This window comes from Monodelphis domestica, chromosome 3 (genome assembly GCF_027887165.1).
Source record: "Monodelphis domestica isolate mMonDom1 chromosome 3, mMonDom1.pri, whole genome shotgun sequence".
NCBI lineage: Eukaryota > Metazoa > Chordata > Mammalia > Didelphimorphia > Didelphidae > Monodelphis > Monodelphis domestica.
This window is the reverse complement of record NC_077229.1, coordinates 21,289,847-21,304,028: the sequence shown is the minus strand read 5'-3', so window position 1 is coordinate 21,304,028 and position 14,182 is coordinate 21,289,847. Positions and strand designations below refer to the sequence as shown.

The 14,182-nt window shown below is 39.9% G+C and overlaps 1 protein-coding gene across 12 annotated transcripts in view; it reads left to right on the top strand.

Annotated features, from left to right (window-relative positions):
• The window catches only part of LOC100030849 (myotubularin-related protein 3), a 220,522-nt gene that overhangs the window by 132,587 nt on the left and 73,753 nt on the right, over positions 1-14,182 (top strand). For 11 of the 12 annotated variants that reach the window (XR_008917276.1, XM_056821516.1, XM_056821519.1 and 8 more), the window contains exons 4-5: positions 5,481-5,570; positions 6,925-7,041. Coding sequence is in view for 11 of the 12 variants with exons in the window: in XM_056821516.1 (XP_056677494.1) it covers positions 5,481-5,570; positions 6,925-7,041 (207 nt within the window). In the remaining variant the exon portion in view is untranslated. The remainder of the gene's footprint in view (positions 1-5,480; positions 5,571-6,924; positions 7,042-14,182) is intronic. The other variant, XM_056821515.1, reaches the window with a different exon arrangement.

The window sequence follows — 14,182 nt, the reverse complement described above, 5'->3', positions numbered from 1 at the left end:
GCCTCATAATTCAGCTGAACTTCTAGATTCATAGTTAAGCTTTCTAAGGTCAAGATAATAGCTTAATTTTCTTGAACCAAACCTTCATCTGCTTCTGGCCTCTTCTTAAAAGTATAGGATTTAGAGGGAGACTCTAGAAAGAGTCTTTGGCTTTGTCATTAGAGACTTTGTTGTTCACTAAAGCCCAGAGACCTAGAAGCTACTGGTCCGGTGGTGTGGCTGAGATCTACCAGACTCCTTGCTTTACCATCACTGAACCTTCCTCAGCTCTGTCTCCTCATCTGTACAATGGGGATAATAACTAGCATATGCCTCTCAGGAAGGTTGTGAAGGTCAAATGAAATAATATTTGTAAAGTGCTTAGTGAATCTTCCAGTTTAAATGCTAGCTATTGTTATTATTTGGATGATCAGGCTAGTCCCTGAAAGAGCTGATGCAGAGCCTGAAGGCTTTTGTGGAAAGCACCTTGTAAGAGGGCAAAGATGTATAGTAACGGTGAGCTTATTTTTGGTCAGAAGATATAGGGAAAGAATTTCTCTTTTGGTCTTCATAATTTCTGTGTAAATACCTTCCTTTCTTGAAGGAATTATAACATATCTTTCCCTTTCATACGGATTCTCCTGGTCCCTTTTTATTGGGGTCTGCCACCCCAGCCATGCTTTATTGTGCCCCTAAGGTCTCCCTGCACTGTGGGAGTCTGGTGCTTCCTGCTCTATCTTTTTTCCTTCACCTGTACTCTACCTTGGAGCCATAAGGCGACCAGCTCCCCCTGCCTCCCAAGCCTTGTAATGTTTGCCCAGGATATGGCCCCCCTCTAGTGTCCTTGGTCAGAATACAGACTCTTTCAGGGTGGAAACTGTCTTAGCTTTTGTGTCTGTATCCTTTGTGTTTAATACAGTGCTTGGCACACAGATAGCACTTCCGAAATAATTTTTCATTCATTTGTTATGTCTCTTTCCTTTCTCCCAACTCTGAAAACTTCCCATTGTCCTTACCAGATAAATGTGAGGAGATTCCATTCTTCCAGTGAAATGCTGAATGCTTCAAGGCCTCAGTGAGCCATGGTGATAGGAACTGGAGCCTGGAGCACTCACTAGGGGTATGCTGCAGGGCTGCTCCAGGCCTTCTCTGAATGATGTACTTCTAGCTCCAAGGGCCCCAGACAGGTTTGCAGTGCATGCTCCCAATCACTCTGATATTAGTATTATTCATGTTACTGTTTCTTACATTTTACAGATAGAAAACTCAGATTTTGAGAGGTTAAGTGACTTGCTTATGGCTGTATAGCTACGAAGTAACAGCTGGAGACATGAACCAAGGACTCTGAACCCCAGGCCTGATGGCTTTACTGACTTTGTTTTTCCTGTTTACTGGCTCTCTCAAAGTCAGTGTAGTGTAGAGGCAGTCAGAGGAAAATGCTACCAACTACAAAGCCCTACAAAGTTATCTTCTCCCTGGTTCCAGCTCTACCACTAACTTGTTACTCTTGGACCTTGGGAAAAATCATTTCCCTTCCTCTTGAACTCAGTTTTTTCATCTACAAATGAATAGATTGGACTAGATGTTCTACAGAGCAAGTCCCTATAGCTCTGACATGCTGTGGTGCTTTGATCTCAAGACAGTGATGGAGATTGCTATAAGGGAACATATCTGGGTGTCAGTTACTAGTCAACTCTTGTGTTAGAGGGGTGCAGGCTGTCATGGTAAGAGGGCTGAATTTGGAGTGGGGAGACCTGAAACCACATGCCACCACCAGCATGTCTTTGATATGTGATCCTGAGCATGGAGCAACTCCAGTTTCCTCAAAAGGGGTTAATAATGCCCTCAACTTCTCTCGAGATTATTGGGAGGATCTAGTGAGTTAATGTATGGAAAGTGTTCTCAAGATGCCAGCTGGCACTACTCTTTGAAAGGTGAGGTGGGAATTTACTTGTGCACTTCCCTGCCCTTTCCTTCCTTCACAGGTTTTCAGTGGGATCCATATGTTGGAAATCAGCTGAAACATCATTAACTTGTTCTTTGAATGGGAGTTGGATTTTTTGGTTTGTTTTTTAACCTGCCTGGCATCCCTTCCCATTCTCTCCATTTTCTAACTTGCCAGACAAAAGTACTTTCACTGCCTTTTTAATGCAGGGCAGTTTTTCTTTTGCAGCTTAACTGGATCTTTTGGAAAACAGTTCTTTCCCTAAAAGTAAGATGAAGATGGAAATAACTGACTTTAGGGGAGCTAAAATGTGACATGAATCATTGTTAGGAATGGCAGGGAGGAATCTGTAAAACGTTGAAGCTGGAAGGGTACTTACAACATCTAATCAACTTAAGCATTTATTAAGCATTGTGTTCTAGTGGTGTCTAGATGGCTCTGGGGATACAAAGACTAAAATGTCTGGGTTCATGTCAGCTACGGAAGGGAATTTAGGAGTTCAATTCTCTCATTTCATAAATGTGAAGATTGAAGCTTAGGGAGTGGAGGCAGCTTGCCTTGGGGGGTGCCACAGCAACAGTGGAGACTAGGGATAGGAGGAATAGGATCCAGCCCTTTTCCCTCCGAAGGTTCCATGACCTCTGATCATTTCTACTTTCCTCATCTAAGCTGAAGGCATGGTACTGCCTGTCAGTTAACCTATGCTGCATAAGGTGGTAGGTCCCTGACCTCAGAGAGGAAGGAGAACAGGAGAATTTCTGGCTTATGAGTTGAGAGAAACCCTATCCATTCAGATGTCATTGCTCAGCACCCTAGGAGAGTCTCTGGCTGCCTCTTCTCTTCCAGGCTACTGTGGCTTGGAGCTTTCTCCTTCTGAATCCCCTGTTGGACATAGGTTAAACTGTGTGTGGGTACACCAAGCATCCTCAGCTAATCCTTTCCTTGTTTCTATATATCATTGCTACCCAAGTAATTCATGACATTTTTCCTCATCCTATTCCTATGTGCTCAAGGAGCAATAAGATAGTGGATAATCAGTAATGATTAAACATCTACTGTGTGCCAGGTACTGTACTTAGCACTGGGGATACAAAAGAGGCTTATAGACAACCCTTGCCCTCAACGAGCTGCCAGTCTAGTAGCTGGCTCTACCTCATCAGCTTTTTAAAAGGTTGAGTTAGGATTTGATCTCAAGAATCTGCTTTCCCCAGTTAAGGTGAGCAGAGGCTCTGTTTAGGCTCGTCAGAGGCTACTGACACTGTTCTTTTTTCTCCTGGCTTTCTCATTCTTCCTATCTTAGACTGTTGTCCCACTTACAATCACTTCTTGGGTTATATCCATTGGACTTGGTCAGCACCCAGGTGAATGATAGGGTGTGTGGGTAAAAGACTTCTTTAATTTTTAACTTTCTACCTTATTTCTGTTCTCTTTCACTTAAAGGTTAGCATTCCTGGCTCTGTGCAAAGGTCAGTGTATCTGTCTGGAAGAAGTTAGGTAGTGTTGCTCCCAAAAGATGGGAAAAGCAGCATGGTGTAGTCCTGGGGCTGCTACCAACCCAGTGTATGCCTCTGGGCAAGCCTCTTTCTCTCCATGGACCTCAGTTTCCTCCAAAATGAACAAAGTTCATTGAAGTGATTGGTGAATGTCTCTTCTAGCTTTGAGGACTTATAAGACTGGTTTGGAAAAGGAGGCTGGGTAGTTGGAGGATGACCTGCTAGAGGTATAAGTGAGCACACAGCTTTCTTGTTCACAGTCCCAGAAAAGTTTCAAAATTCAGCTCATTTGAACAGGCAATTTTTCATCTATGTCCCTAGGGATTTCTTTTTGGAGAGCAAAAGAACAACAAAAGTCACCTTTGGATTTTTGTTTTTGAGGAGAGATAGGGATTTTAGTGCAAAGCTCACCATTCCCAAGTCTCATAGATGGCCTCCTTTTCAATATAGAAACAGTCACAATGATCAATGTAATGAGCACTTCAGTTTGATGATGTCATTCTTCTCCTGGAAACCAAGAACCATATTTGTAAGACTGACATTCTCCTGGTGTTGCTGATGGTGCCAAGGTTTGGGATCCAACAGTCTCTGAAGAAGTGAAAATGACTCTCAGCCAGGGCAAGAGAGAGGCAGGCTGTGCCCTAGAACCAGGTATTAACTCCAAAGAGGAACAGGAGTCAAAGATATCATCAGGGAAATGTAGATTAGAAGGAGAAGACTAGATAGTCCTGTGGTGAGGCCAGAGGTCTCCAGTGTACCTCATGAAGTCAGGAGAAAACCAGGATGACTGGGAGGTGTGCTGCCTGTAGTGTTCTTAGGAGAGGATGTGGACAAGACTCCACTGAATGGATAAGACCACAGATCTGGGTGAATCCATGGCTCTTACAGCACACACCTGTGAGATAGGTAGCCCAAATGCGATCTTCATTTTTCAGCGGGGAAACAGGCTCAGAGAAGGGGAATGACTTTTGCCATTGTTGCACAACTCTTAAGGATCCAAATTGTGTCTTGAATGTCAGTCTTGTGATGCCAGCCAGACCCACAGCTCTTTCTGCCTTCTGGCCATCTGAAACACACTGTCTCTTATTTTTCTCATCTCTGGTCTACAAGGAAGAAATCAGTGAGACTGAATACCAAGGAATACAGGGATGCTCTTAGCTCTGTGTTGTTGTTGTTGTTGTTTGTTGTTGTTGTTGGTGTTGTTGGTGTTGTTGTTGTTGGTGTTGTTGTTGAGGGGGGAGGAGGAGGGAAGAAAATGTATGATTTGGTGGTTTGAATTTCTTGCTCTCTTTGGGGCCTACCAAGCCAATATTGGATTGATTGGTGCAACTGGTTCAAGCCAGTGGTTATAACTGGATCCATTCTTAGGCTAATTTGACATGAATATAAATGCCACATAGGCTTTAATTTACATTTGGGATCTGTTTACAATGGGGAATGATATAATTGGAATTTTATGGCCAAAGTTGGTGTTAGATTTAATCTTCAGAACTATACCTGACTTTGATTAAAAACTGTTTCTCCTTGAGTCTTACTCAACTGCTAAAACATAATGTAACCTACATGTTTGCCAGGATATGACAGTTTTTCTTGTGTTGGTATGACTTTCTCTGGCTTTTGAAAATTGCTTTGTAAGCAGCTGGTATCTTAATTTCTGGATCAGTTTCCTAATAAATTATATTCCCCCCAAATAACCCCCTCTGCCAAGAATGATGACCTAAAGTGACAGATGCCACCTTGATACAAATTAGAATAAATTCTTTCCTGAAAAGTTTGTACCAGCAACTTTATTAAGATGTGGCTCAGTTGAACCATCTTTTTGGCCATACATTTCGTGTTCAAGCACTTGGTGTCTCAGTTCAAGCACTCAGGTAGTCTCAGGCCTACGTGGATTGGAACTTTATTAGGAGGGCTCTCAGTTTAGATGGTCTCTAGGGCCCAGTGATCTTTTCATGGGTCCCTAGAATCTGGTTATGATTGCCCCATTAGTTGTTGTCGAACAGACCCTATCATGGGTGAATAAGAGCAGCATCAACGTTATTCAGAGATTTGGGGTTTTCCAGGATGAAGAGACCCAGCACAGCCTTGAATGCATCCAGGCCAATCAGATCTTTCCCAGGAAGCAATTGATTCGAGAGGATGAGAATCTTCAGGTAATGCCCAGGTCACTTTTGTCTTTTTTGACCTTTTAGTCATTGTGTGACTGATAACAAGGCTGCTGAGCTTTTTGATGAGCCTCCCATGTTTCCACCTTCTCTGTTCTATCCACATTCCCCTAGTTCAAGGCTCCCTGACCTTCCCACTTGCACAATTGTAGTAGTCTCCTAACTAGCTTCCCTACCTTTGAGGTCTCTGCCTTTCAGTTTTTCCTATATGCCACTGCCAGTTTGACTTCCTAATTCCCAGCTCCAATTATGTTACTTGTCTACTCTGCCTGCTGCATAAAGTTCAGCCTCTGAATTGGCAGTCAGGACCTTCTATCATCTGCTCCCAACCTACTTTTCAAGCCTTGTTTCATATTACTTCCCATTCACATATTCTATACTCAGCCAAAATAGACAATTTCCATTCCCAGGCATGTTCTATACTTTGGGTCACAGTAATCCTTCTTCCTGGAAGGTGGTGTCCTTCAGACCTGTCCTCTCTCCTAACTCCCCATTTATTCTCTGTGAAAGTTCTTCATGACCTTGTTCAGGTACCTCCTTCTCCAGAAGCCTTCCCTGGTCTCTCCCTCCTTGGAATTCCCACAGCCCTTAATACTTCTCTTATTAAGCACATGTATATTTCTTCTCTCTAATTCCAGACTATAAGTTCCCCAAGGGCAGCGATTGTGTCTTGTTCATCTCTGTGTCTCTTGTTACACTTCCTCCATTTCCTGGTGGCACTAGGTGGATGTTTATTTAAAGTCAGGGTAGTGTTGTAGGAAGTGTGCTGGGCCCAAATTCAATGAAGGCTTTGGCATTTACTTGTGGTGTGACTGTGGGCAAGTCCATTAACCTCCCTGGAGTCTTTGGGTATATTAATTACCCTTTCTATGAAAAGGGGGAAAATAATACTTATACCACTTGCCTCAGAGGGTTGCCATGCAGAAAATGCTTTCTAAATGTTATGGTGATAATTCTGTCATTACTCCCTGCAATGAGTGCCCAGTCTGCTTTTTTCTAAAGCTTCTAAGATTTTGTAGTACTTCCCCTGTTTGATAAAGTGACATCCCAAGAGTGGAGTGAGAGTGACCTATATATGTTATTTCTCTCTTTTTTTTTATCCCATCAAAAAAGAGATGGGGTGCCCCAGCTTCTGTAGAATTGTAGTCAGCAATATGCAGGATCATTATATTTGAATCTACATGTCAGAACATTCATTGTTGGAAAGTTTTGACCTCAACTTTAAGTATAAAACCAGTTAAGTAACTTACAGCTATAGTGATTTGAATCAGTGCATTTGAATATAGCTTTGAAGAACTTGTTTTGACTGCTCTGAACTTGAAGGATTTCTTCTATTTCAAAGGTTCCTTTCCTGGAGCTTCACGGTGAGAGCACAGAGTTCGTGGGCCGGGCTGAGGATGCCATCATTGCACTGTCCAATTACAGGCTGCATATCAAGTTCACAGAATCTCTTGTGAATGTAAGTGATCGGGCTGGGGCAAACACAGGAAAATGGTGGAAGAGGATTTAGTGATGACTTTGAACAGGGAAAGGAGCCTGTGGGGTAGGGGAAAGGCGTTCTCTGGTTTGACTGGGCCATGTATAGAGCATTTCAGCAGTTTTCCCTTTGAGTAGTTCAGAACAGCTAATCAGGAAGCAACAGACAAGCTGAATTAGAAGCCTTGTTCATTGAGACTCTTTGTCAGGGTAGCTGTAGATGGCACATTCATGTACACAGTGTGCTATTGGAAAATGAAGGAGTAGACCCTGGCCTTTGGCCTTCTTCACCATCTGGACTCCACTGAGAATTTTCTAGGGCCAAGGGAAAGATGAAAGGATGCCCTTGAACTTCTTTTATCCTGTTCTTAACAAGGAAGATGCATGTAGGGCATACTCTTCAAGGAGTGTACAAGAGGGAGATGTTCATGCTTTTTAGTTTTTCTTGTAAAAAGAGCTTTTTCTGTATCTTTAAAGGTACCTATTTTTTCTGGATCTATGAATGTGTATGAAGTAGGCTAATTTCTTTTGTCACAGAACAGTGCTCTGTTGTGATACCAGAGAAGGTTCCATATTTTGGGCCTTCTAGCAAGTGAACATTTTCTTCTGGTGCAGAATAATTTACTGGTCATCAAAGTTTTGTTGTTTGTCATTCATATCTAATTCTTCATGATTCCATGGGAAACACAATTAGCAATCTTAACTCTGAATGGGATGAACTCACCTGTAAAACAAAAGAGGATAGTAGTGTAACAATTAAAATTAGTTTCTCTGCTAAAAGTATTATATTTTTAGAGATTTATTAAAGATTAAGAAATAAAGAAAATACAAAATAAGAAAGCATGTGCCTAGGAGGGTCGAAAGGCCCATTCAATTTCACTTACTACATCTTGAGAGACAGGTGTGCTTAGAAGTGGAAGCAGAGAGAGCGAGTAGACGGTACAGTTAGTTTAAATACCCTTTTTGCTCTCGGCCCAGGTGAGGACCTGTGGTGAGATTTCAGGGAATTCTGGGAACAACCAAGGACTTCTGGGAATTGAAGTCTGGGGTTAAAATCTCCATTTTTTACCTTCCCCTATTTTATCCTATTGGGAAAAGTTTCCCCAAAAGGATCATGAAAACATAATCAACTTAAAGATTAGAATAATTTGAGGATAAGAGGAAAAGAACAAAACCCAATAATTGCTAGATGCATTGACAAAAAGCCAGTTAGGGGGAAGTCCCCTTTGGAATGAAAGTATACATAAAAATAAATGTTCAATCAACCACACCCAAAGTTCATTCTTGATCTTCTCGTGCAGCTTGTGGTCTGGAGGCATCTTCATGGTGTTTTCTTGTAAACCTTAAAATTTCACAGACTTATGAATGTTAAAAATTTTACTCCACATTGAGGAATCCTCCAATTCCCTACTTGAAATAGTTCCCTACCAGATAGTGAGAACTCTACTTGAATGTGAAAACTCCTTGCTATGGGAGTATCCCTACTCCACCCGTACTTAAGACTGCTTTAGGGCAGAAAATTCCTTGCTAAACAATGAAAGTACTTGAAAACCATACTTATAAAGGAAAGGAGTTCTTTGAGCCATGGCTGTTTTTGGAATTGATACAATGGGATGCTAGGTGCCTATAAAGGTGGAGCAACTTGTAAACTACTTAGACCTAAAAAGTGAAAACTTACTCAGAGGTTTTCTCTTAATGAAATTAGTCGACACAGCAGCATTTTTTTCCCTGACTTACTAAAGAGATTAATCTACTCAGCTGTGAATTCAAAATGGGCTGTCTTTTGGAAAACATCTACAGTGATTGGTAGATGGAAGAACTTAGGGGAGGTGACATAGGAGATTTTGCCCTTAAAAATAAGGGCTCAGAGAAGAGCTAGAAGGCATTCTGAAACATTCAGATTGAGGAAGGCATTCTGAAACATTCAGATTGAGGAAGTCATTCTGAAACATTCAGATGGAGGAGGGAGCTGGTGAAAGCAGCTGAGATGATGCTGGCTTGGTGTCACTAGAATCCTTGCTTAGGCAGACCTTGTGGTGAGTGTTAAAAGACTGACTGATTGATCTCTCTCTCTTAAGACTCAGGTCTAGGCCATGTTGGCTTAAGGCCCTTCATACTTATTTCCTTTTTTTTCTCTCTTTCTCTCCTTTCTTTAATTCCACATTTGTATTAATTAAAATCTCTATAAAACCCAGTTGACTTGGGTATTTGAATAATTGGGAATATTTCCCTGGCGACCACCTTATATTTGATTTGAAAACCAAGACACTGTAGTGAAACATATTTTCTGCGGTCACAATTTACTCACCCTCTCTTATATCTATCACAATTTACATCTTCCACTATTTTAATCACTACATTCTCCAAACAGTTTAGTTTCTGGATTTGGAGAGGTATCATGTTTCTTAACCTAAAATTCTTCTCAAAAGGAATTTAAACTTTGCAATTTAAAATAATAATATTTTTACATTCCCCCATGAAGAGGGTGATTGAAAAATTATTTAGGGATGCATGGCTGAGTTATGAGGTATATGAATCAATTGGTAAGAGATATTAAAAAGACACCAGAAAAATCCAAATAAAAAAGAAAATTTCTGGATGAAAATATAGACTATCAAAGTCTTGTGTATAAAAATTCCAAGTAAAGGAAAAGTAAATCTATAACAGGTCCTTGAATCAGGGCCCAATTAAAATGAACTAAGCAATGATGTATTTACCTAGTCAGTAGTCAGGACTACAGAAAGTTTGCCACACTATGAAAGACAGAAAAGGGACTAGATTATGGAAGCCCAGTAGGAGCCAAGTTTGGGATACTCGTCTGTAAGCATTTTCAGAGTGAGTGTGGATACAAGGAAGGCCTACATCTTAACGTATGTTAAGCGTCACAACCTTGAGTCTTCACACTAATATATCCTGTGTGCTCTTTTGTGGCACTAATCAGGTTTAGCTTTGTGCGTCATTGGCCCTGTGCAACAGCTCTTTTGTATATTTTGTCTTGGAATCAGACAGAATCATTAAGCAAAGTCCCATAATTGTTTTTTAAACAATTAGTGGCATCATTTTTATAGTCTCAAGCTTTTGGGGCATGCATTGACAAATGTATGTTAAACTTATATTACTGCAAAATCAAAAAGGTTAACGAAAATCTTAATACTGGTGACATGTGCTTCAAATATAAAACAGAGAGAGAAAAAATAAAAAAGTGAAATAGTATTTTGCATATGCAAGAAAAATATAATAAAAGTTTTAAAAATAAAAATGTAGCTTATAATCATTGACACACTGTGTCAGCTAAGAAAATATAGAATACAAGGCTTTTTCACCAAAAATGAGATCCATTTCCTCTTCATATCTGGCCATGATCCACTGTGAGTACAAGCAAATGGATTTCACAAGGTAACAGTTTTTTTTTATAAAGAACAGTAATACAAATATGTATGTATCAATATCCCCAAAATTCTCAATAGTCCAGTTAATTACAATAGCAAACAAACACTATCATTTTTTCACATAAGTTGCTATATGACATTTTAAAAAGCCTATGAACTGATGGATATTTGTCACAATTTTTACAAACATAGCAAATCTTTCAACCTTGGTAAACATATTTTTAAACAAAGTAAAACTTATTTCGGCTTTTGAACATCATCAAGAATTCTAGATATCATTCTGGTGGAAGTAAAGTAATGAGCTGAAGAGTATAAATGAGAGATGCTCCCCTTTTTTGGGGGGGAGGCTTCTAGGGATACAATGCCCTGGGATTAACTTCCCAGCTTCCATTCACATTTTTATAAATGCAGGAGTTGGGATTATAATTGCATTTCACTTCAGCTACTAAAATGGGCCTTACCTCATGTTAGGGGCAGGCATTATGACCAGAGATTGTTAAAAAAAATTCTAAAAATCGTGTCTAAAGAACCCTTAAAATCAATTTGAGATATTTAGCTAATTAAATTTTCTAAAGGTTGTTATAGCAATTTTTCTTTGATGGAGTCCATCTATCCTCTATGTAACAATTTACAAAGTCAAAAATATAAAAGCTGTTTTTATATGGGCTTAGTCAATAATGTTTGTTCAGTATAGTTATAGGGGAAAAGCAACAGAATATAACAATAGTTAAAACCCAGTACATTAAAATTATTCAGTGTAATGGAATAGTATTGAATGCAGTAATATATGAACTTAAAACCACAAAATTAAACCTTAAACAAAACAATCAGCAAAATGCAATAGAATACAGAGATTTTTTATAAAACACAGAGTCGAAAATGCCTCCAGTCTCTTTAAAGTTCCTTGGTTTTTTATGCATTTAGATGCCTATTGTCAGAAGGCAGAAGAGTGGAAAGGGCTAGGCAATGGGGGTTAAAGGACCTGTCCAGGGCCATACCACCAGGAAGTGTCTGAGGCAAGATTTTAACGAAGGACTTCCTGTCTCTAGGCCTGGCTCTCAATTCACTGAGCCCTTGAGCTGCCTTTCCATAGTGAGGGTGGGTTTTAGGAATCTCAAATTTTGCCAAAGAATTGCAGGGAGTTGAATTTTCCCCCTGACTCCCAGGTGAGCTAAGTGAAAGAATCAATACAGTCAAAAGATATCCTTTTAAAGTAGTCATGCTTTAAGTTCCTGTTTGGAAAAGTCTCTTCCTTCTTTCTTTCTCCCCACCTGTGATTCCCTGCCCTCAGTCCACATGGAGGCTAATTGTAGCCTAAGGAAAAATCACCCCCCCCCCTTTTTTTTTTTACCAGCCGGTGGATTTGAATCATGGGCCTGGGGTGATGAGTGATCTGCTCCCTGCGCCGAGGCTAGAGTTTGCTGGGCGGGCGGGTTGTGACCAGGTGAGCGAGATCTGGGTTAAACAGGTCCGGATTGCAGGCAAGAGGAGCCCGGCTGAGAATGGCTGGGTCCAGGAGAGAGAGAGACAGAGAGAGACAGAGAGAGAGAGAGAGAGAGAGAGAGAGAGAGAGACAGACAGAGAGAGAGAGAGAGACAGACAGAGAGAGACAGAGAGAGAGAGACAGAGAGAGAGACAGACAGAGAGACAGAGAGACAGAGAGACAGAGACAGAGACCAGGAGCAATTTCAATCAAATCAATATCTAGGCACTAGCTATTAAAAGCTGAATTTAGTAAAGATTTAGGAAATTTAAGAAGATTGAGGGTGTTTCATCACAACCGACATGGTTTGCCATACTATTACAATTAAAATTAGTTTCTCTGCTAAAAGTATTATATTTTTAGAGATTTATTAAAGATTAAGAAATAAAGAAAATACAAAATAAGAAAGCATGTGCCTAGGAGGGTCGAAAGGCCCATTCAATTTCACTTACTACATCTTGAGAGACAGGTGTGCTTAGAAGTGGAAGCAGAGAGAGCGAATAGGCGGTACAGTCAGTTTAAATACCCCTTTTGCTCTCGGCCCAGGTGAGGACCTGTGGTGAGATTTCAGGGAATTCTGGGAACAACCAAGGACTTCTGGGAATTGAAGTCTGAGGTTCAAATCTCCATTTTTACAGTAGAATGGATTAAAACACAGAATCCCACAACATGCTGTGTATAAAAAAAAACATGCTTAAAGCAGGGAGATGTACACAGAATAAAAGTAAAGAATCTATTATGCTTTAGCTAAAGTAAAAAAAAGTTAAAAAAAGCAGAGGTAGCAATAGTGATGACAGACAAAGCAAAAGTAAAAATAGACAGTAAAGTATTACTAGTGGGAGTCCTTAAACTTCCCTTCTCAGAAGTTGATAAATCCAACCACTCAAGTAAACAAGAAAGAAGTTAAGGAGGTAAATAGAACCATTAGAAAAGTTGATATGGTAATCTCTGGAAAAAACTAAATGGGAATAGAAAGGAATATACCTTTTTCTCAGTAGTACATGGCATTTTCACACACACACACACACACACACACACACACGCGACCATATACTTGTACGTAAAAAGTCCACAACCAAATGTAGAAAAGTAGAAATATTACTTTGCCATTTCATTTTACAGATAAGGAAACTGAGACAAAGAGGATAAAGTGACTTGTCCAGGGTCACAAGTAAGTGTTTGAGGCCAGATTTGAACTCAGGTCTTCCTGACTCCAAACTTGGTTCTCTATCCATTGCTTCACTTAGAACAAGATAAGATTTTATTGGCATCATAAAATTTTAGTACTGGAAGGAACCTTAGCAGCAGTGGAATGTAGTGGTCAGAGCATGAGACACAGTCAGGAAGATCTGGGTTCAAATTTTACCTCAGACACTTCCTAAGTATGTGACTATAACCAAATCACTTATTCTCTCTAGGACTCAGTTTTTTCATCTGTAAATAGAGATTTGGAAACAATGGCCCTCATGAGCTCCCTTTCACCTTTAAGTGTCTGATGTTATGATTCTCCTTAGAACTAGCTGGTGCTATCAGAGGTGGGAGGGACCTTGGAGTTCATTCATGATTTCAGTATTCCCATAACATTGGACATTATTTGGGTGCTTTCTTCCTTCCTGTTGGTCCATAGTCATAATTCTTTGCTGCATATTTATGAGTATTCAGAATTAGATTGTGTGTGTCGATTTTTACCTTTATCCAGTGTGATAAGTAAACATTTATCATTTGCATTCACTTCATTTAATTTAAAAATTAAGAAAAATCACCCCATAGTGTCATACTTTCAGTCGCAAAATATAATAAATGTTTTTGTCCTTCACATTTTATATACATTTTGAGACATCTTTGGCCACTGTAATAATTGTAGCTTCTTCAGAGCCATAGTCTTGTAAATTCATTTTAGTGCCTAGGGTTGGGATGTGATCACCCCATTCATTATGCTCAATATGCCCCCTTATTTATATTTGAACTGTCAGCTAAAAATACATACCAGGTTTCTTAAGAAAGAGGCTGGCAGCTCTGCTGGACACAGTGACTTCATGAGATCAGTTAGAAGTTTAGGGCTTGAACTTGGCTCCAAAGAAAACCCGTACTAAATTCTCAGATATGGAATTATTTTTGCAGTGTCAAGTAGAAACTATTAGAACAGTCAATTTAATTTTATGCTTTTCTGATTGCTAATTGAATGGAACTAATTTGGAATTATAAATAAGCTTTATATGGAGGGAGATGATATAAATTTACAATACCCTTCT